The 23,704-nt window shown below is 35.0% G+C and overlaps 1 protein-coding gene across 1 annotated transcript in view; it reads right to left on the reverse strand.

Moving 5' to 3' along the window:
• Positions 1 to 6,957: 6,957 nt before the first annotated feature.
• The window catches only part of hiw (MYC binding protein highwire), a 62,112-nt gene continuing 45,365 nt past the window's right edge, over positions 6,958 to 23,704 (reverse strand). The window contains exons 28-36 of the mRNA XM_071590108.1: positions 21,129 to 21,432; positions 19,135 to 19,407; positions 17,384 to 17,512; positions 15,216 to 15,611; positions 13,378 to 13,671; positions 12,041 to 12,148; positions 9,976 to 10,185; positions 8,442 to 8,724; positions 6,958 to 8,260 (exon numbers count right to left, since the gene is read on the reverse strand). Coding sequence (XP_071446209.1) covers positions 8,145 to 8,260; positions 8,442 to 8,724; positions 9,976 to 10,185; positions 12,041 to 12,148; positions 13,378 to 13,671; positions 15,216 to 15,611; positions 17,384 to 17,512; positions 19,135 to 19,407; positions 21,129 to 21,432 — 2,113 coding nt within the window. The 3' untranslated portion in view covers positions 6,958 to 8,144. The remainder of the gene's footprint in view (positions 8,261 to 8,441; positions 8,725 to 9,975; positions 10,186 to 12,040; positions 12,149 to 13,377; positions 13,672 to 15,215; positions 15,612 to 17,383; positions 17,513 to 19,134; positions 19,408 to 21,128; positions 21,433 to 23,704) is intronic.

Here is a 23,704-nt window from a genome sequence, read left to right on the forward strand (position 1 = left end):
ACTAAACTGAAGGGTCAGGGCAGGTTTTCCATTAAGCAAGTAAGACGACGCCTTAGGGAGCCAATGTTTAATACTTTCGGGGAACAGACGGAAAAATTAATAAAATAGAGACATATGATGTGTAAGTCATGTTAAGTAGTCGTGGGCGTTCTTCCCACCCCTCTCGGCGCTATTCAAAACCCCTCCTATCGAGCTTCACGGCGTGCCGATGGCGCCCTGCGCCCTGGCGCCGGCACTGCTCAGGGCTTAGGCGAAAGAGTACATTGGCGTAGGGTAAATAAAATATATTTTAACCCAGTATTACATTATTCGTTCTCGTAATACATAAACGTTAGTACTTAAAACTATCAGACAAGGCACATATAATTAAATCCTTAATTGGTTATTTCAGTCATAGAGAACGACATCCATTTTAGAGGAAGTCCATTATGAAAGAGAAATCATTTTTCAGCGAAAAAAATGTTTTCATGAGGAAGACACCGAATGACTTCATATTTTGCCGGGGTTTTTAAATTTGTTGGTCATTTTCCCTGTCTCTCATTACTATGGTTTCGGAAAGAAACCAAGAAAAAGGAATAAGAGCCCTGGCAACAGATGGCAGCACTAATCTAACAACAGAGGCAGACGATATTTTGTACATTTAATTTACGAAAATACTTGAAATTATTGATAAATCCATATTTATGTCACTGAATTAGAATTATCATCACAGCTAATTCAAACTAAATATAATCTTTCGCCTCAGTTGACCTACATTGAAAAGACACAATTGCGCAGAAGTAGGTAAACAGTTTCAATTACGCATTCCAAAGAAAAATTATAGGAAATTAGATAAAAATTAGATTATGATATCCCTCTTCTTATTTTAAACATCATATTATCTGTCAAGCCATCGGTGATTCTCGAAATATGAAAATTAATGAATGAATAAATTTACCAAAGCAGGTTCAGCAGCAGCAACAATTCTCAATATTGCAACTAAATTAACGTTAAACCACGATATAGCCTTGCCGAGAAAGTCTGCGATCAAATAACATTTTGAACAGCTGATCACAAAGTTCAATGACCACAAATATAAACATAAACATTACCCCATCCATCGACTCCATCATACATGAAGCAAAGTATAGGCAAAAAAGACAAATGGCTATTCCATGACAGCAAAAAGCATGCTAAAATACCTAAGACATGCCAAATTAGGACAGATAATACGAATGATTCAGAAATTAATATATGTGCCATTGGGTCGATGAAAGAAGTTTCGTCTGGCACAGGTAATTTTGAATGCAGCTTACCGATCGCGCAGGAATATGCGATGATCAGAGACACAGGAGTATTATATTCAGCACACATTTAAATATATTTAATATGCACAATTGTTCCCCAAGAAAATAGGAATATAAATATTATTAGCCACCAAATTCTCTCCGGAAGTGCATAGGTCTGAAATACCGGATGTTCTAAAAATACGATAAACGCATTAGATAAAACAACTCATTTTGAGACAATGATTCATTAAATGCAAAATTATTTAAAAATTTTACACACCCTTAATAAAATTTACTTGACATTGTTGCGATTATGAATACAGACGCACACTTGTATTACGCATCCTGTAGCCTACCCGTAATAATTATAGCACGTGAAGTTACAGAATCTTCCACGGACGGTAGCACAGATGGGAAGTCTTGTGCTTCCATCTAGACAACGTTTTGTATAACTACTACGTCTTCCTGGGTAGTTTTAAATACGTTTGAATAAAAGTATAGTGATATTTAATCGTATATTGCGTTTAATGTTGAAACAATAAGATAAAGACATTTAAAAATTTATCAAAAAGAGCCTAAATACATACTATGGTCCAGTTTAAGATATCCAAGTCGTATTAGCGACTATGCTAAATTACTAACAGGAAACCTAAGATTCGATGATATTTTTTAAATGTCGTTAACATCCAAAACATAAAAGTCGTATTACATTGTATCTTCATGCTAAAGTTGGAAAATATTTAATTGGTGCAGAAGTTTGAAACCCATGAAAAAGTAAAACACATCATTAAACTTAAATTAATCACAATGGCATGGTATCTGCTCGTAACAGCGCGTTTTAAAATTTTTCCATCGACCCAAGAGACTCAAAAAGGGTGGCTACAATATCCTAAAAGGTTGATCCGGAACGAACAAACATTACCAATGTTATTTCTATAGAAAACTGGTCACTGCAGGATTATTATCACCAAAGTCATCAGCAAAGTAAAGAACTCATCAGAAAAGTGAAGCAAGCAAATTAGTATATATTACGTGGATATATATGTATGCTGAATAATCTTTAGTTATTTTACTCACCGAACTTCAACATGCTGCTCGTATAATTTTTCACTTTTGTTGCTTAAAATGATTCAACTGAATGGATAATTCATTCAGTTAATGCAATGTTTTAAAGTCTGTGGGCTTTACCGCCTATTTCTTGTTCAATGTCCTTACGCTAAATAATGCAATATGGCTTGCTGAAGTCAAGGAAACGTGATAAATATGCCATATGTTAAGTTACAGTATGCGTTAATACCATTTTTAGAGTACACTGGCAGGCTTTCTTCAATTTGAAAAGTTAAAACGATTTATGCCTCGTTCAAAACTACCGTCCGCTGTTATGAGATCGTGGCGCTGCTGTGCCAAAAGTAACTACCGGCGCGTAGTACGGTTTTCGTCTGCAAAAAAGTGTAGGGTAAATAAAATTTTTTTAAATTGTAAACAGACTTATAAGCATCACTACTTATTTGTTTTCTCGCGAAATCTCAATGCTATAAATTGAATTACTTTTATCAAGTCGCCAATTGAAAACATAAGTATACAAGGTAGGTATGCTTAATCTTAAAATAGTATCATTTTGATAGGTAAATATTCGTATGTCGCACTGTTAGAACATTAATGTGAAATAGAAAAGGTGATAAATGGGAACTAGGACAACCTGAACAGGAAGGTGGAAATGGAAATGATTTCATGCAAAAATATAATCCGCCGTTCTCGTGTCAATTTAGGCCAACAGGTTAAATTAACATAACCAAATTACGAGACCACCCAACTGGTATATGCAACTTTTACTAATTGTTACATTTGACGGTGTCATAGTGCCATGAATTTGTGGACAAATCATCACGAGGTCATGATCATAGGTCATGTACCGTGGTTGGCAGGCCCATAGTGGCCTCATCTCCACCATGCTTCCCTTCCGCAAATTCATCACCCTCTACTTAAATAATCATCACAAATCTACTAGCTAGCCAATGTAGTCCAGAATTTATATAACTTCTGGAATCTTTGCTAAATTTGGACCATGGAGATAAGTCTCTCCCAAAACATAGGTTAAGGGGTTCATTAGGCATGTTTTGTAATGCAAGAATGGTGGTTGCATTCTCAACACATTGAAAACCTAATAAATTAAATATAAACTCTAAATAGATCAAATGAACCTAAACAACCTAGGGCTACCATGTATCAAATTATGAAACACAAGAAGCTAGCTATATTCTGGATATGAACTCAGGGACATTGGCCACACAAATGGCTTATTTGAGGAGTGATTTTTCTCCAGAAAAAAAGCATATGTATTTAGTTTTTTTAAAAAATAAACAAATAGTCAGAAATAAAAACTACAATGTTGATAGAGTGAACCTTCAGTTTTACCATTATAAGTCATACCTTTTTTGTGATTCTTGAAAGAGACCAGGATTCTTTGTCGCTTATAATTTTGTGAAACTCTGAGCAGCTGACATGCCTCATGTTGCTCTGTGATTGCTGCATACCCACACATTGAAAGCCTATTTCTTTCCTCTGTCCATTAGACATCCATACCAGAAAATACTATCTACTTAGCTATTGAATATTATTTACACTCTAATATTAAACTGTTAACTTGAAAACTTATGGCACATTATCAGAAAAATATTTAGTTACAATAAATTCACAAGTAAACCGTGGCAGAGTTGGAGAAGACAAAAGTTAATTTATTCATTGAAATAGGGAAATTTTCCGGAGGGAAGAAATGGCAAACGCAATAGAAAATGGATGAAACAACCCATCAGATAAAAATGATAATTCCTATGTAAATGGGATTTAAGGCAAAAAGCAGAGATATTGAAATGACAAGATGGAGGAAATGCTGAAGACAAACACAAGAGAAAGACCATAGAACAAATCAGAAAAAAATCCAAAGCAATGAGAAAGAAGAGAATAGAGAAGAAATATGATATATAAATGTCTACACATATGATTGCATTTTTTGAATAAAATGAATCTTTCAATGTAATGTGAGTGTGATTAAACAAGATTGAGAAAACCTGTACAGCTACGCTGAGATATCAATTGGTGTAACTACACTACTACAGAACTATGCACGCTGACATATACTTAACTGTGATTTAATACATTCAGTGAAGAAATAATTTGACCTTCCCAGAATTTGTACTGTCTTCTCATATTTGCCAATTGCTTATAACAGTTACAGTGTACTCCCTACAAGCTGCTTTATCCTGGTAGGTAATAAAATCACCTTCTAACCCAAGGGTCACTAGTTCAATTCTAGATTTGGGCAGGAGTGTTTTGCATTACATTGTAAAGATCTGAATGTAAATAGGTAAGGAATGTGTCATTTGCTGGTAATCATCATTACAGGCGTTTCAGAATATTGTTGCGCCAAAGCAGAAGAATACAGCCACTGAACAGCAATACCAGCACTTATACTCAAGAGAACCAGTGCCATATTTAGAGCAAAATTTCATAGCCCTATATATGTTATCAATACAGTTAATGACATTACCTAAATGGCATAAGTAAATAGCTAATACTTAACAAACAACAGTCTACATTATCAGGGATTTAATGTTACATTATGATATACTGCCTTCTTATTAGTAAAAACATGAGTGAGTAAAATTCTATCACAGAATACCACATAGTCATATTATTGAATGTACATTGGCATCAAAACACTGATAGCATACCCAAAACGAAAATGAGAGAACCAATGCCAAATTATGGCCAACTAAATTTTTCTCTCAGTAAATCTAGAAACATAGGCATACTTTTAGAGCAATTGAATTTGAATAAATGTAAGTTTTATTACTATTCTCCCACATCCATATGAACTATTCATGAGATACTGATATCTGTATGACAGATACTTGGCTTAAGCCTAAAATCGCCAAGGGAATGGTGTGCTTCCCTGGGTTTAATTTGGTATGACATGAGGATATAGAAATGGTAAAATTGGTGGTGGGCCTGGTATCTTTGTCCACTCTCACCTCAATTTCTCCAGGCTTACTGCGCCAGCTCTTTCTATCACTCCGAGCCTGAATTTATGATTTTGGAAGTCTCTGGAATATCAATGTCTAAGCAGTTATTTATTATCTGTAATGTAGCACCCACCATAACTTGGCCACATGAATGATTTCGAAAATATCTATTTAAAACTCAGCCTAAGTTATAAAAGCATTATTACAATGGGTGATTTTAACGTGGATATGTTCAGAAGTATGGGATTGATATGGCACGGTGGCTAGTGCACTGGCTTCCAGCTGAGAGGACCCAGGTCCAACTCCTGGAGGCAGCAAAAGTTTTTCAGTAGTACCCAGATCTCTACTTGAGGTATTTTGTGGAGAGTAGTTTGAGTGAATATGCCATCCATCTGATGGGATGTTAAACTGTGGACCCCTTCGCACCTTTCATTAAGTGTAAGTTAATTTTTACACCTGATTTCTCTCCATCCTTCCTCCTACATCCCTAATGGTGCAAATGACCTCAGCTGTCAGTCATTTCCCCTAAATCTAGCAGTAATTTGTTCAGAAATAGATATGAAATACAGAATGAATTCTCTTATTCCAATAGGTTTTATTTGATGCCACCCACCATACTGCAACAATGCTAGACATATGTATAGATAATGAACAGGATAAAGTTAATTCATATTTTTAATCAACCCATATGTTCAATATTCCCTTTCTCTCTACTCATGGCCTGTTAAATATCTCCTGCATGAAGTAAGATTTGGTGCTTTCCGGCCGTATTTGCTTCATGAAGTGTTCTTGGGTCTTCCACCGGCTCAGGGGTTTCATTTAATGCAAAAAATTGATTTTTTCTTGCTCCATATCGAATGGGTTTCAATCCTATTGGAATGATAGACTTCAAGCAATGAAGGACTCTGATTGAAACCTTTCCAGGTGGGGCCCAGTGTTTTGTTGAGTTCCTCATGATTCTGTCCTTGGTCTATTATTATTCTCACTGCTTGTACTTGACCTTCCAATATGCTTTATGTCTTTGCCAATACTTTCTTTTCATAGACAATCTTTAAATATACTGTCACAGCTATCCTTTTGAGCTTAGTAATATGATATCTGAGTTTAACAAAGACATCTCCTCTATTGTAGAAATGGGCCATTGCGAATTCTGAACAGTAGCAAAACTTAAGCTATCCTTCTCAGGAGCTCAAGATCAATCAATAAATTTGATCCTAATGTCACTCCTCCACTACCTTCGAAATGTATGCATTCACTATGTTATTAATCTTTCCAAACCTGATTATCTTAGTCCCTACTATCAAAAATAGTTTGGTTTAGTAACTGTTTACATCAAAAATACCCACTTGGAACATTTCTATTTTTGCTAACAATGAAATTTTCTACTTTATTGATGGTTTTTCGAAAAGAATTATCAACATTTCTATGGTTACTAGAACAGAACCAAGTAATCTTTCTTTAAAAACCCATCAAATCAGCACTTTTCATAAGGAGTTTATTGAAGCATCTTCATAATTATATAATTCCATTCCTGCCTAAGTCAGGAAATCTCATTTAGTGGAAATTTTTTAATGTTTCTGGTACTTAGTCCTAGAGGCAGCCAGAATTCTCACATAGAGGGTTATAGATGAGTTGAGATATACTTTGACTCTTTTAAAATTTCACTTGATTTTATTCCATTTTTCTCTCAAACATACTTGCAAAATGCAGGTAACCAGTACACATTCAATGGATCACTTACACAGAGTCAAACATAAAATTGTCCTTTAAAAGGCTCATTTAGTTACTCTTAGCAATTCTAATGCTGAGCCACTATTGGAATATGAGTCCAAGATCAAGGAACTAGAAACAAAGATTAACAAACTTGCAAAGGTGCTAAAAAGATTACAACAATGACTAGAAACAATGTATCAAAAATGTAAAAATTCATGATGATTGTACTTTAAAGACACTGTTATTGATGAGGAGTTTCAAAACAAATTTTTCTGACATTTTAACACACAAGTAGCGTTCACATGATTAATATTTGTGTATTACATCAGGACTGACATAGTAAGGGAACTAATTACTGAATATAATTGTAATATCTAAACTTTGTAGGCTTCAATTATTATTTGGTTTCAAAGCATATGATTTTGATCAACCTAGGGCTGAAAAATCAGATGCTTGGTATTTTTCAGTCTTAATACATTAAGAAAAATTCTATTAGTTCATTTTAAATATCATTCATCCACCTTTAATGACAACAGAATGTCATTTGGTGATTCCACAGGCTCAATAACTTGATTTCCACACCTAAAAGCCCCATTTCATTATCTCTGGGACCACTATGCTATACAATTACCAATACTTGAAAAGCAGCTTTTGATGGTAATGCTTCACCTTGCCCACTACTAGACAATTACAACCATCAATCATGAGATCATAATTAATATGGCACATGTCAGGGTTTTTAAACATTGAAAATCAGTAGGATTTTAAATGTGAAAATGGCATAAAAATATGTTCCAGCTAGTATGTCTGGCAAGCATTAGGCTTTGTCATAAAAAGAGCAATGTTACATAGTTCGATAAAACATTACTGAGCAGCATGAGACCCTTCAAATACCCTCAATAAAATCTCATGGCCATTATCACTAACCCTACAAAAATACTATACAGAGACATAATATCTCAGGAAACAATTATGGAATCAATATTTTAAAGCATGATATTCCTAGTTAACTTATTCCATGATGCTATAGATGAATCCAACTCAACAGACCCTGTGTCAGAGAGGAAAATGTGCATTCCAGTGAGACACCACTTCAAAATTATGCCATGGAGGCATAATTCATGCACAAATTTTCTCCAATTTAAAATGTGTGTGCATTTCGGCACACGCCACAGCCAAGAGCAAATTCTTCTCCTGTAGGTGGATGGACCACATGTAGAGGACATTCTTCCCCCTCCAACTGCTTTGCCTTAGGACCTGGAGGATATGAACAAATAAATACATATATATATATATATATATATATATATATACATATATATACATCGGAGATTGATTACTACCTGAATCACCTCAAGCAATTCCATAATTAATTATTAAGAAAATAATGAAGCAAGGAGAGAGAGACAAGTAAACAAATAATAAGTCAGAGGAGTACCTGCTGGACAATGAGGGAGCTCATGACGAGGAATATTTGTCACGCGCTGGAAATCATCATGACAGGCATTGCAGAAGTGTGTAGTGCCAAAGCAGAAGAATACAGCCACTGAGCAGCAATACCTGCACTTATACTCAAGAAAATCAGTGCCATGTTTAGGGCACATTTGGGCCCTGGATACATCACTACATGCACCACACACCAATTCAGATGGGTCATATTCTTCACCACCATCACCACCGCCAGCCTCAAGGTCACACCTTGCTTCACCACCATAATAAGCCTTTAATAAACAAGAGGATACTTCATTAATAACATTACTCAATATGAAATTTTAATACTGCATTCATAGCTTTCTTTACTAATTCTTCAACTTGTACACCATTACAACGATTCAACTGGCATTTATACTTATTACGACACTTATCAGTGAATTATTGTTAATACATCACTATTGGTATTCTACTGCTTAAGGTAGGTTTCATTTGGACACCAACTATACAATTATACAACAATACATTTTATTTCATATGATCGTATACATGCTGCAACTGTTGAAGGGTCAATAAAAGATTAATTATTATTTTTGTTGTTCAACCAGTTACTTCTTTCCTGCCTTCATTCCATCCAACATACCTATCCTATTCCTACCCCTTACTCGATTGTCTGGGTTTTTTTCTCTCTATTACAACCTCCAACGGCCTATTACCAATCAAAACATTGAACCCATCTTTCCTGCCTCCTTTTGATATCTCCCAACAATCCCTTCTCCTCTCCCACAATGCCCAGCACTTCCTCCTCATTTGTATTCCCTTTGGTCCATTTCACCATTTCCATTCTACTCCACACCCACATTTCAAAAGCCTTCAATCCAAGTCTATCATCCTGCCTCAATGAATATGTTTTCAAACTCTTCAAAAGCATGCTCCACATCAAAGTTAGAGCATTGCATCTCTTAAGATTCTAACTCAAAATCCCTGTCATGAATTCCCTCTTCCTTGTAAGAGCTTTTTTGGCTAAAACAACTCTTATCCTTATGTCCCTACTACATCCATCAGTTTGGTTTACAACACTTCCCCGATAGACAAACTACCACTTCCTCTAGCATAGTAACTAAAATTTTAACATTCCACTTAGCTTGGGACTTGATTGATGACTGAACCAAGGCAAACAAATGTCAAAATGATTAACAAGTAAATAATATGTACTTGTACATTAATTAAGAATTGTTCATTTTTGTACCCACTGTCAAATTTATAATCCTTCAATTAATAGTTTGCAAAAGGAAATACTGTTTTTAGGCTTCTATGATTATAAATATAATTTCCCCAAATATTTCACTGCCATTTCTCAGCTATCATCAGGGTGAGGCTCTTTAAGGGCATGATGATTCCTCCTCCAAGGAATATCACACATTAATCTAAACAAATTACTTACAGGTAACAGAATAAAAAAATTAACATTAAAATGTAGAATTTTCTCCAAAAATTTAATTAGCACAAGGTATATCATTATTAACTATGTTTTTAATTACCTTTTTACACTTAAAGCAAACATAATATGCATATCTATCCATTGCAAATGCAGCAGGATCACCATGAAACCGGCCATTTGGTGCCAGTATTGCATCTGCACCATGGAGACCTTCATATTCTAATCTCATCAGTGCTTTCCTTCGAACATCTTCCATCAGGGATCTTACAGGAGATAACAAATCTTCCAGAATAGAATGGTGCACATCAGCCTGGGAATTGAAGAAAAAAATTGTTGCTAAAATAAATATTGGGATTCATTTTTGTTTTCAATACATTACCAAAATAATCTAATTAAATGCACAATACAATAACCTAGTTTCTTTTGTAATGCTGTTCATCAAACCATGTTTGTCTTTTGCTTTTACATTCAACCTCAGTAACTCCAGTCTATGAATGAGCATGTATGTGGAGCTAATGATAATATTGCTTGTTCTTCTTCAATAGATGACAAGTTCACCTATTAATTAAAAATAGCAATTTTCCACAAAAATGACTTTTCCACAATTTTTGTGGAAAATTGCTATTTTTAATTAATCATGATATTCCACCATATCACGCCTGAAACGTCTCTTTTTTAAGTTCACCTATGATTTCAGATCACTTTTGTGTCAAATAGAAGTTAAAAAGATTTGTAAGAAGATAAAAATTTTGTTAATTACTTTCATGATATATTGAGAAAGCTAGAATGGTAGCAAATCCACATCTCCAAAGCCCATAATCTGTACTTATTCTCTTGCCTCAATAATCAATTTTCCAAGCCACATAAAACCATGCTCCAAACTAGACAGCTAACGAGTCATTTCACCTTTACAGGTGCCTGTGATCAATTCCTGCCTATTCGTTAAACCATCTTGGGCTACATCAAATTTTCTTTAAATGTCCTTTCTCCTTTGCCCAGCCTCCTCAAAAATACTTTACACCAAGATGCACTATTCTACTTATTCTAATTTATGTTCCCACACTTTAATGTTTACCTTAGCCTTGCTTTTTGCTTCAAAACCTCATTACCTTCATGTTCTTAGATTTAATCTTATACCAAACCTATCACAATTACTCTATAATTTGCCAAGTAATGGTTGAAACCCTTTGGCCCAGAGGCTAACTCCAACACTTCATAATTCCCAAAACGAGTTCCTTTATCCACCCCCTCCCATGCTGATCTCATTATTCCCTCCATGCATATGTTGATAACTGGGTAAACAGCCCTGCCCCACCCCCATGTCAAACACAGCTCACACTGACTCATCCCTTGTTACCCTCGCCTTTGCAGTCTAAGACAGGGACAAGTTTCACATAAGCCACCTATCCCTCCAATCTTGTCATACCTTTTGTCATACATTCATTAATTCCGTCCAATTTATTCTATCAAATGCTTTCCTAAAATCCATGAAATATAAAAATATGATTTAGCTTAAAATGCCAATAAAATTATGAATATAATAAAGAAGGTGAATACACAAACGCCATTATGAGTATGAGAGGAGGTGAGGGCACATCTTGCTATTTACAGAGGGAAAACTGTGATGAACACTTGGAATCTCAAGATAAATTTTCCATAAAAGGTCAGGTTATTAACAACATAGTCAATATTCCAATATTGAGACATAAGTCTGATAACACATGACTGAATTCACAATGGCCATTGCCATACAGTATAAGGCACAAATGCTGTTATTCCCTCTAAAACCATTTGCGACAGGGAATATCTTTTGGAGCCACAGGATCGGTATAGTGGAAACAGGTGATTTGCGTCACTGGCGAGTTACATAAACTCCAAGGATTGTGTTATGCATGAATTGCATAAATATGATGTTTTCAGTTATGATGAAGGTAGGTTTGCATTCCATGAACACAACTTAACGTCCAAAGTATTTTATGATTACAGGGAACGATTCTGATGAAATGCAATCATATTCTGGAAAAGTAATGTTAACACTGCAATTGGAAATTAACTGGAACATATTAAAAAAACAACAACATTACACATAGTATACAATTTGAACAGCATGAATAACAGTCAAATTGTGGGATGACTAAGATAATTAATGGATTAAATCAACTCACCTTGCATATAGGACACTGAGCAAATGAAAAAGTAATCCTAGGACCAGCCCATCTTTTCATTAAAACATTGCGGCAGCAATGCAAGTGAAATACATGTCCACATTTTAGCTGCAAGAGGAGATAATAATATTAAAACAATTGTAAAAGGCTAAAACTAAATGTCTTAAGTTCTGGAAAAAAATATTCATCAAAATATATTTTCAAAAAATTTACTGCACTTATAATAACATTAATTATATAATAATTGGGTAAGGAAAAAGGGAATGAAATTAAACTTCCAATGAGTAGATATGCAATAAATACTTCTAGGCTGGCAATATTAAGAGAGAGAAAGAATAAATTTATAGCACAAAAAATAAATAACCCTTCAAGATGGATATATGCATATGGATGCAAACATGTAATGCATGTACTTTGAGTATTAATACCAAATGCAAAAAATGATATTCTTGCACTAAATGATTATTATTCCTACCTCAAAAGTTTCAAGAATGTAAATTTGACAGTAAATATTGGTAAATTGGTTGTAGGGTATTGTTTGCAATGAAAGTAGAACAAAAAATCTCACAAAAATTAGTTTTATTAATTCTTTAAATCATATCCATCACACATTGTGTGTTAATTAAACACTTGCATTCAAGCTTCTGATGCATGTTATCAACCCCTTTTCTCTCCCTACCATTTCTTATCACATGCAAAAGACTAGAGTTATTTCTCTCAGACATCTGTGGACTATCTTAAAATTGCTCTGATAAGGAAAACAGTGGATTAGGAAATATCTTTCATAAAAATGAGTGGCTTTTCATGAATTTCAGGGCATTATTTCACTAGCAAAATTAATATATTGGTACAATTAACCTTTGGGAAATGCATTCTTGTTAAACTTGATTAACACATAACAGAAAAAAGTCATGAATGACTTCCTATCATATGAACAATGCGCTGATGAATGACATCAAGCTACATGTTTTCATAAGAGCACCAGGGAAAGAGAACATTTTTAGATGGGAAAAGAAGAGAGTCAGTAGATACATGGGGGAGTGAAGATTAGACAGGGAAGTAGCAAGAATTATTGAACACTTATGAAATGCTTTTCATATAGGAAAGAGAAAAATAAATACTTCTCAATCCATATTAGATAACTTTTCTAAAATTACTTCAAAGGAAATTTTTGGAACTAAATTCACACAAAATTTCTCATTTGAGTAAGCAACTGAAAATTCTTCAAGTCAGGTAGTGAGTTTTCTTAAAATGATTCACTCCACTCTCGGCATTTAAAATTAAGGGGAAAAGGCATTCCAATGATTTCAAATTACAATCAGACACGATAAAATTACCTGAATTGCTGGTGCACAGGAGAGGGCTTCAGTAAAGCATATCATACACATATCATCAGCATCTTGCTTGAGTGGTGGAGGAGGAGACGACTGCCTTGTTTTACTGGTTTGAGATGTGTAAATGGAGAGGGATGCAGAGATGGAGGGGGATGTGGGAGACTGGAGGGAGGAAGAGGGGTGAGGAGGAGGGGGAGCACAGCCGTGCAAACATGGCAAGCAAGGAGATTCACCAGCAATGCCTCCACACAAATGCCCACATGGATGGAGCTTGCTGCATGCATTTCGAGCATGCTCCTGTAAAGTCAAAAATGTTTGTCTATGTATTTCTATTTAGTGAATAACCTCAGATTTGCATTTTTTAAGAATAGCAACAACTTTGGAAGGACAAAAAAACCATAATTAAAATTGATAGAGAATGAAAATAATTATTCTTTCACTATTATAACAGCTTGTTAAATCAAATATTATCCTTTTATTCATTTGGAAAATATATTCTTTTATAATATCAATTTTTATAGGTTTAGTTGACTGCAGTTTTCTAATGAAGAAAATCATTAGAATTATCCCATTGGTGCCTCAAGTGATTCTCAAAAATAGGCATTTTTTTGTAATAAGCTCAATCAGGCTTTGAGTTTTGATGTGGTCCAAACTGTTTTCAATATTTATTAAAACATGTTTCATATTAATTATATTGAAATCTTGTTACAACATAAGGATAAGCCACTGGAACTATTTTATATTTTGAACAAAATGGTTTAATTGCTCAATAATTACTGGATGTCATTGAAAAAGATTTTAAGATGAGGTACAAAGAAAATACACACTGCATTTCATCAACTCGACAGCAAAACATTCAAGTGCCTTATAAAAACCAAATATTCAATGCAGCAGTGTATTGATATGAACTATAAATCCCTAAAAGTGTATTTTCAACATGTATCATAAATACAACTCTTAGCAGAAGCACAACATATAATAAGCCTTCAGAGCAGTTAATATGAGCACATATTTTATTTTCTCTCTTATGCTTTTTCCCACAAGTGAACTATACTTCACTGATTATATCTTTTGATTAATGCATTATCTGGGTGAAATCATAAATGTAGCCTGGGTACGTCTATTCCTCAAACATGGGTCAGCACACCTAGTATTATGCAACAGCTCCTCAACTCAATATTTGTCTCATTTTCAAAGGAGGTCAGTACAGAAAATGTAGCCAATTAAAGAAGTCAGATTAAACAGACTGCAAGAATATATTACAAGTATAAGTAATTTAAGGGGAAGCGACCGATATTCGAGGTCATTTGTGCCATTGGGGATGGATGAGAAAGGAGGAAAGATGGAGAGAAACCCGGCATCTGAATTAGCCCCCTCTTGATGAAAGGTGCCAAAGGGCCCACAGCTTAATACCCCATCCGATGGAAAGCTCACTCATTCCAAGTGCTCTCCACAAAGCACCCCGAGTGCAGATTGGGATACCACTGAAAAATATCAGCTATCTCCAGAATTCGAAACTGAGCCCTTCCGGTGGGAAGCCAGTACATTAGCCACTTAACCATCACAATCCCCTGTTAGATATTCCTCCTTAGACAATACACTCACTTTATAGAACACTCATGTCAGGCTAGTAGGACAATTTCAAGTCCTGAGAGTGACTTCTAAATAGTGCTTGATCAAATTAAAACAATGTTATGATTTTTTCTGTAAGCAGCATAGTACTTTCGGTGGAAGGTTCTATGAAAATATTTAAAATGTTTGTTTTTGGCAAGGCAAGATATCTTGAATACAATGTTAAATTTAAAGAAAATATACGTATGATATGTGTCTCATCTACTCACCTGGCACTCATGGTCAGCACACACATTTCCAATGGCCAGAAGGCCTGAATTGCCCGTAGTGCCACAGAATCTGCAAATCCCAGAGGTAACAGCAGCACCAAGCCTTGCAGGCCCACCAACTCCACTTCCAAGTAAGCTCATTCCCCTGGACCCTCCTCCCAGGCCTAACCCAAAACTGTGGCCTCCGCCACCACTGGCTCCACCAATACCGCTCATTCCCATCCCCCCTGCGCCTCCAATTCCAGTGGCCGTGCCTCCACCCGCTCCATCCCTCCTGAATTCAACCATGGCCTTCAGAGTACGGGAGTCGGCAAGAGCAAGAATCCAAAACAGCTTTGTCCTACCACAGCCTTCATGAAGATCCACTTTTATAGCTTCTTCCTCTTCCTTACATACCTGAGAAACAAGTTACATGGTCGGCATGATTCAGTAGTTTTCCAAGTGAATTCATTGAAAAAAATCATATTAAATAATTGTCAAAGATATACAATCAGAAAGTAAAAGCAGTTAGGCATAAGCGTGGCTCTCCATGATTTTCCCAAATCCATTTCTCCACATCATCTTTGCACTGTGAGGCAAAGTTCCATATCAATTTTCTAAATTGCCACTATTCCTGAACTTATATTTAGTCTATGCCAGTTTGGTCATAATGAGTTAATGGATTTGAATTAAATTACCAAACATATAAGTAAAGTGTTGAATAGTGGAGCATATTAATAAGAGGGAGTAAGTCCCAATGAAATGACATAAAATTATCCCATTTTGATTCTTTCTCACTTGAAATAGAATATGTGGTGTGGGGGTTATATGTCTGCATGATTTATCAATTCCATTCCTTCATGTCCAAGGGTCCCTGATGAACCTTGGTCTCCCATATAATTTGATTCTATTCTTCACTGTCCCTAATTGCTTCCTCTGGTTCCTAACTCGCACTGAGCATGGGCCTTGATTTACATCCTGCCTCCATATATGCTGAGCCTTTTTTTCCTTCTTGTTTCACAAATTAATTTTCTCAAATTATTAATTTCCTAAATTACATTTTCACAAGGAGATGATAGCCTGAATCTATTTTAAAAAATGACTTGTCCTGTACTAGGACTGCTACCAAAAAATTATTTCTTTGTTTTATATACTCTTGAAAACAAATATATAATGCTCATAGTAAAAATGCTATTTTATATCCATTATACTTCTGAAATATCATTTATTAATAATAAAAAGTACAAGAAACATATAGAAATCATAAAACAAATGGTGAACTAGAGCTTATAATAAATCCAAATCACACCCTTTGCTATAATAAGTTTCATATTATGAGGATATTTTTGTTCCTATTTCGAAGAGTATTGCACTTTTTCTTTAACAATTCAGCAACGGCATGATATTTTTGGACAAAGAGTCGGATTAGATTAACGACCTTGGTCATGTTTTATGATCACAACTTGGAATGGATCATACCATCCTTTGCTGACATTGTCAATTTTATGAGCATCAATTATATCTCTATATATCATAATTATTCTGTTTCTATCTCTTTCTAAAAGTATGATAGCACAATTTTGACTTGTGAGTGAAATAAGTTAATGTGCCATCAGTATGTCAGCCATTAGGGTGAATCTACTTAGAGTAATGCACAATTAGCCTTATTTTAGATGGTCTCAAGGTGACCCAGAGCATTTTCTTTATAGCAAACTCAGAGCAAGCATACAGAAACTGCAGGCAAATGATCAACCTGTAAAGTCGCATTCTGTTGGCTAGACCCAGGAGAAAGAGATGAGAAATCACTGTGGAAACGCAAATGAGGCGGCTCCTTGTGACCATTGCCCTCTGATGGCAAAAGTCGACGTGCAGGTAGAAAGTTAGCTTGGTTATCGAGAATGACACCAAGAAATCAGTGCAAAGAAGCTCTCAGTATAATGTGTTGCTGGAAGAAAAGAGGACCATGCGGCATGCATTTTTGTCTGAGGGAAAAATTAATAAGTGTGCTTTTGTCAGGATTGATTCATATTTTCCAGGTCCATGTCCACCGGAGCAGTTGAAGATGAAGGAAACAATCACAATCATCACATCACATCATCCGCCGTGCCCTATATTTGTGTATGTGTTAATATGCACCAAACCTCCAGACAAATAAATGCATTTTTATTCTCATTACACAAAATGCATACCTGTCTCTGATGTAGACGAGTTTTACGATGAAGATGAAGGAAGCGATCACAGTCAGCACATAAATTACCACATGAGTTGCATTGAATGATGGCAGTTGTTTCTCCATCATCATGATTGGTACAGGTGGGCTGCAAGAAAAGCATTGCTATAAGTTTTAATTTAACAAAGGGTTTTATGAATATAGACCCTTCATATCACCACTAATCAGGGGAGATTATGTTTACAGAGACGTCTACAATTGAAACATTATATATCAGAACATTCGGAGTTGACAAACATGGGATTTTCTAGTCCTAAGGTTCTCCTCAGAAAACCTCCATGAAAAGATATGTTAAACCAAAGGAGGTAGGGTTTAGTCAAGACATAAAAAGAGGATTAAAGGATATGTGACAAATCACCTGGATATAAACCTAACCTGGCATGCAAGACTTCAGGGAAGTAAACAAATGGGTTACCTTCAAACCTCATTCTAGGGCTAATTAACATCAACAGATCAGAAGGATAACACTGATTAGAATTTTAATAACAAACAGGAAAATAAATGGTATGGCATTAGGGCACATGAAACTTTGTGACAGAGTGTAAAATTGGGGAAGTACAACATTATGAAAGGCCAGAAATATTATTTAATCACCAATTAGCATATCAGAGAAATATTTTTATGCCTAAGATATCACAGTGGTACAAATTTTCATGCATACATGAGACTACTGTAATGAATATGTGAATAATGATTACATCACAGAGGTGATTAATATCTAAAAGGAGTAAAATATAATAACTCTAGAAAACTGGCAAGCAATCATCAGGGAAAATATAAGAAGGAAAAGCAGTAAAATATCCAAAAGAGATCCACATGAAATATTATAGAGAATAAATAATTTTTACACATTTTACAAACAGTTGACAATTTCATCAATTTGAAGATATGAAAAGAAAATATTAAAGAATGAATTGCAAGGTTGATACAAATTTGTATTGGCATGAATATTTCAATATTGCAAATGGGTCACTCCCATGTCATTTCAACAAATTAACTGGTAGCACACACTCATATTTTTTTCTAATTTTTGTAACAACTGATATCTATCCAAAGCTGATCCCAAAAAATAGTTTTGTGAAAAATAATTTTTGTGCATTTTATGAATAGTAGAAAATTTCATTGATGCATAAATACATTATGTGTTGGCCCAAAATTCATTGCCCCACGAAAATGATACAATCTTCAAATATCCATCAATCAAAAGTTCCTAAGGACTCGTGTTATGATAAATAGTAAATAAAAAAATAGCAAAACAGACATTTTTCACAGTGCATAGATTGAATGAATTATATGCCAAAACAACTTGATAGATTCAAATACTTCATTCTGCCTAAAAGGACCAGCAAGGTTCCAGTTATGTGCAGAAAACATCACAAAAATTAACTAAAGTCTAGTTTCCCTTAGTCTGAAGGGATAATTATTTTTTATCTCAGCCAGAAAAATACAAAATAGCCACTCTTCCAAAATTAATTTCTGGAACTTTGACTCCAGTTTTTGATAAAAAGCATACTGCAATCATATCAGGAAGAGAGAGAAAAATTAATTCCAGTACATAGAACTTCCTTTTCTGACACTTAACTACTTTGGTGACTAATGAATTACAGTGGGTGCTCTCATTAAAATGCCTCAATTCTCAGATTTAAATATAATAACAGTGGTTAATAATTATCATTATTAGAGAAAAAACTTTGGCATCACAATACACACTCTTGGAGGTGGAGCAGGAACCCCATGGGGTCCAATAGGCTGTCCACTGGCATCCTGTGTGGCACCTGATGAACTACCCCATCTTCCAGATGAGAGCCTGCGAGCATGGTCAGGATCCAGAACACAGAGTGACGCAAGAGCTAGCCAAAGAGTTGGAGTGCGGAGGCAATCATTCGGAGAAGTTCTAATTGATTCTCCCAGCCTTGTAAGATTCAAAATTCCTTCAGCAACAGCTCCTTTAGTTATCTGTGCCCAGGCATCTGATAACTTTCCCTAGAATGACAAAAGGGAAAATGATCTTACTCAGGAGTGATTTTGAACAAAATATAGCTTCTTCCACATAGTATTCATTGAAAGGCATTGGTCACAATGGACAATGTGGTCTCATGGAACAACAATTCATTCCAATTCAATCTGCATCATTGATCACAAACACTTAGGTGCTCATCAAAAACTCTGGCTGAAGTGCTTCATGTGGTAGCTATGAGAATCTAAGCTGTAATTAAGCACTTCAACTTGTTTTAAATGAGAGTTAGATCGCATCCTTGTAGAGGAAAATAATTAAAGTTAGACAAATTAATTAGCTAAAATGGATGCAAACATTTTCCATAAAAACTCTTAAAAATTATGCATTTTTGCATGTAAAAAGAAAAATCACATATTTCATATGACTTTGACTGTTGAGAAATATTTTGGCCCTTCCCACCACTGTCTATTCTTCTCCATCTCCTACACTCACTATAGCAGTCATAGATATGGAGGATAATTGATTCATTTGATAAATAGTTCTTTTTGCAAGCATACTCTATACCAACAGTGAAAAGCCCAATCCATCCTCAAATGTAAAGGCTTTGAAATAATTCAAAAATAAGAATTCCCTCCTTCCTTACATATATTGCATATTTATGGATGTTCATGAGACACAGAAAGAGTGGATGGATTAAATACTACATAGAAGTACGATGTTGAAATCCACAATAGTAGGGAGAGTAATAGGCCTTTTAGACAGCATGATGGCAGGTAGAAGTTATAAATAACTGAAGGTGGAACTAACATATGGCAAATACACTTACAAAACCAGCCTTTTAACCCTAACCATAGGGAAATGTAATCTCATTTATGCACAGGCAACTTTAGAAGAAATATTCTTGTACATTTGACCATCTCTCAATACCAGCCCTGAGATCCTTCTTATCTTAATGGGCCAAAATCTTTCTTACCTAGTAAGGATTAAAACCCTCCTCCACAAACTGGTTCCTCCCTTACTTATATTACATACGATACCATTTCATCATCATGACATAATCCATAATCACAGTAATCAACCTGAAGATCAATTCAGTAGGTGATGGTAGAATTCATCCAGTACTAAGCCCAACAACATGTGAAATTCACACATCAGGGTAGGGGCGCCAGGGCCTTTCCCTGTGCCGGTTACGGTTTCCAAGGAAGATCTGGCACCCAAAAAACTACACAGCTTGGGTGGAGCTGAGGGTCACCGGATGATGATGTGCAGCATCGAAAACATGGTCGTGAAATATTAAATCTTTATGTGGAAGTGCAAAGTTTCTTTCTTTACCCTCATAATGAAGGAATTCCACAAAGTTAAACCTGAAACTGCTTTGTTTATATATTTTTGAGTTAAAACCAAAAATAATAATATAAGTTTCTGTAAAAAAATAAATCTTTTTTTTTTCAATTGAGCTCAATTTTAAATATATTACATATTATTATACTCACAGAAAGTAGTTTATTAGAACTATGGACAACAGAACAGAGCCATAAGTTTATCTTGCCAAGGGTTTCCAAAAGAGGTCCTACATAAAATTTGGTTCTCAAACAAAAGGAAATATGAAAAACATCATTTGGGTTTTAACTGTCCTTTAATTTGGCCCTTTAACAATTCAACTTGGCTTTTATTGTCAAAATTTAACAAGAAACAACACAAATCTATTCATAGTTTCAAGTGAACAAAAACAAGGTCTAAAACTAACCTGAGCCATGTCTTTAAGAAGCTGTATAATGACTTCAGCCAGTTTTCGTGTCATACAGCCTCGTAACCACCACCGCCCTCCTCCAGCCAGATCTCCTCTCGGATGAATGCAAGTCGCCAAAGTAACCGTGGTCACACTCTTGCCCCCACCCCCCACTGCTGGTCCTAATCCAGGAGCAGCACCAGCATTCCCTGTTCCACCAGCTCCCAAACCAGCAGCAATAGATGCATCCTTTCCTTTCACCTTGACTTGAACAATCAATGCTTTGGCAATGCAGCTAAGGAAAACATCAAGTATGCCCACCCTATGAAGAAAATGAACATAGCAATGGTTAAGTTGGTGCCAAACATTTGGTACTTTGAGACAAAGAAAGCAGCAAAATCTTTCATCTCATCATCAAACTTCAAAGATCAATCATGAGTTTTTTTATAATTTCCATTTACAGTAGCAGATTTCCATCATTGCAGAAAATGGAAGTCACGACTCTGTGAAAATATGGGCATGGAATTTTTTTAATTTCCAGCATCAGTACTCAAACTGGTGCCATGGGCTGTTTGATCACGTGGCAAAAGACAGCTGACTAAATAACACTAAAGCTGATAGCTAACACTAAAGTCCATAAATACCAAAGACTAGTGATGACTTCCACTCTCATGAATGAAACAGAAATGAATTATCCTTCGGGGAACAAAAATGGATTAGAAAAAGAGATTGGTGGAGATTTAATGTCATATGAAAATGATAACTCATTCACATCAATTTTATTTGTGTTATGAAGAATTGAAAATGATTTGGCAATCAAAAACAAACTACAGGTCAATAAAAATCAATACCTTCCAATATTACCTCCTTTGATGGATTTTCAAGGGAGTAATATTTTTAACCAATCATCACCATATCAATATGGTGACCACTCATAAAGCAGAAAAACTTCCCAGATTTTCCCCAGATTTCTTTCTTCAGTGCAGATTTAAATTTCTCATTCTCTTTGCAGCTACAACCTGCCTAACATTTAAATTGAATCCTATTTTGAGATCAGAGAAGAAATATTTTTTTAATCACTCTTTTTTGATGGAACAGTTTAAAAATTTGTTATTATCCAGAAATGTCAGGAAGATATACACAAGATAATTTGCAATTAAATTCTAAATTTTCTTTTAATATCCTTTGCATTATTTGATATGATCATAGCAATGTATTAATAGCAGTACAATCATCCATATGATTGTCATTGTCACTTCCTGAAAAGATCTATCAACAGAGTCACTTAAAAGAAATATTATCGCAATGTCATCATCATTAAGGTTTTGCTGCATTTTTCTACACACTGAACATACAATGGGAAAGACGATATGCTTCAATATTTTGATGGCTTCATATATGAAGAAAAACAAAATGAAATAAAACATGGGGTTTCCAAAGGTAGTGAAATCAGATACTAATCAGAGGGCCCAGGTTCTAATCTGAATCTGTCTGATTTTGACCTCAGGCTTTGTCTAAGATTGAAATCTCCCTTTCAACAACCCCTGATAAACTCAAGCTGCATGTGAGTTCCAGGGTAATAGGTACCTAGGAAATCACATGTGGCATAAAAAAAGTAACTGGGCCCCATTTCCTGAATATGTGAATTTCACTTGCTGTAGGGCTAGTAATTAGTGCCATGTGAACTTGATTTGAAGAATGTGATTTGAAGGCATGATAGGTGTGTTTTTCCAATAACAACTATGCTTATAACTACATTCAATAAATGCTATACCTCACACAACACAGTAGGGAAAATTTTAGAAGATTCAAACACATCATTACCTCATTTCAAAATTACACTAAGGGCAGTAAAGATTACATGGGATTCAATCACAAGTGCTGATTTCCCATATGACCAATTCATAAATATCAGTGATGCTTACATTGCCTATACCAGGAGAAACCTATACATAAACCAATCTTCCATTATTTCATTCTCAGATTTCACTTAAACCAAGGCAATCAGCACAGCACATGACACTGTATTGAGGTTCTTGAGAGAACATGCATATTCATACAACTTAAGTCCATATGCCCAAGAAAAATAATTAACTTTCAAGAGAGAGATGAGCAATGGACTTGATAGGGAACATACCTATACAAGATATAATCTGTTTTCTTGTTTATGTTAGATATCCTGCTAATTTCATGCTAAGAAGACCATTAAAATTGGACTTCTTTAACTTTTTATGACAAAATTCGGCAACTTATATGCAGAAGAGAACAGTTAATAAGCAAATTAAAAGGTATATGGTGATGTTTTGCCTTAGGTGAATTCCAGCACTTCAATATGAACTGAGTCTTAGATTAGATAGGACTTTGCAACAAAATATAATGATGATGAGATTGCAAAAGCTGGTGAGTGGTTATTCTATTTTCTCAAAATATTGCACATGAATTAAGAAATCTATGAATATGAATATTTATGTAACTTTCTTCTCTACAGAATTATCAGAATAAAGGTCTTTTATCAATAATATAATGGCAAAAATAAATTTAATTAACAAGACCAAAGTCTATAAATTTTCCTCTGCTATAAAACTCAATTACAT

Source organism: Hetaerina americana, unplaced genomic scaffold (genome assembly GCF_022747635.1).
Source record: "Hetaerina americana unplaced genomic scaffold, ioHetAmer1.1.p SCAF_4, whole genome shotgun sequence".
Classification (NCBI taxonomy): Eukaryota; Metazoa; Arthropoda; class Insecta; order Odonata; family Calopterygidae; genus Hetaerina; species Hetaerina americana.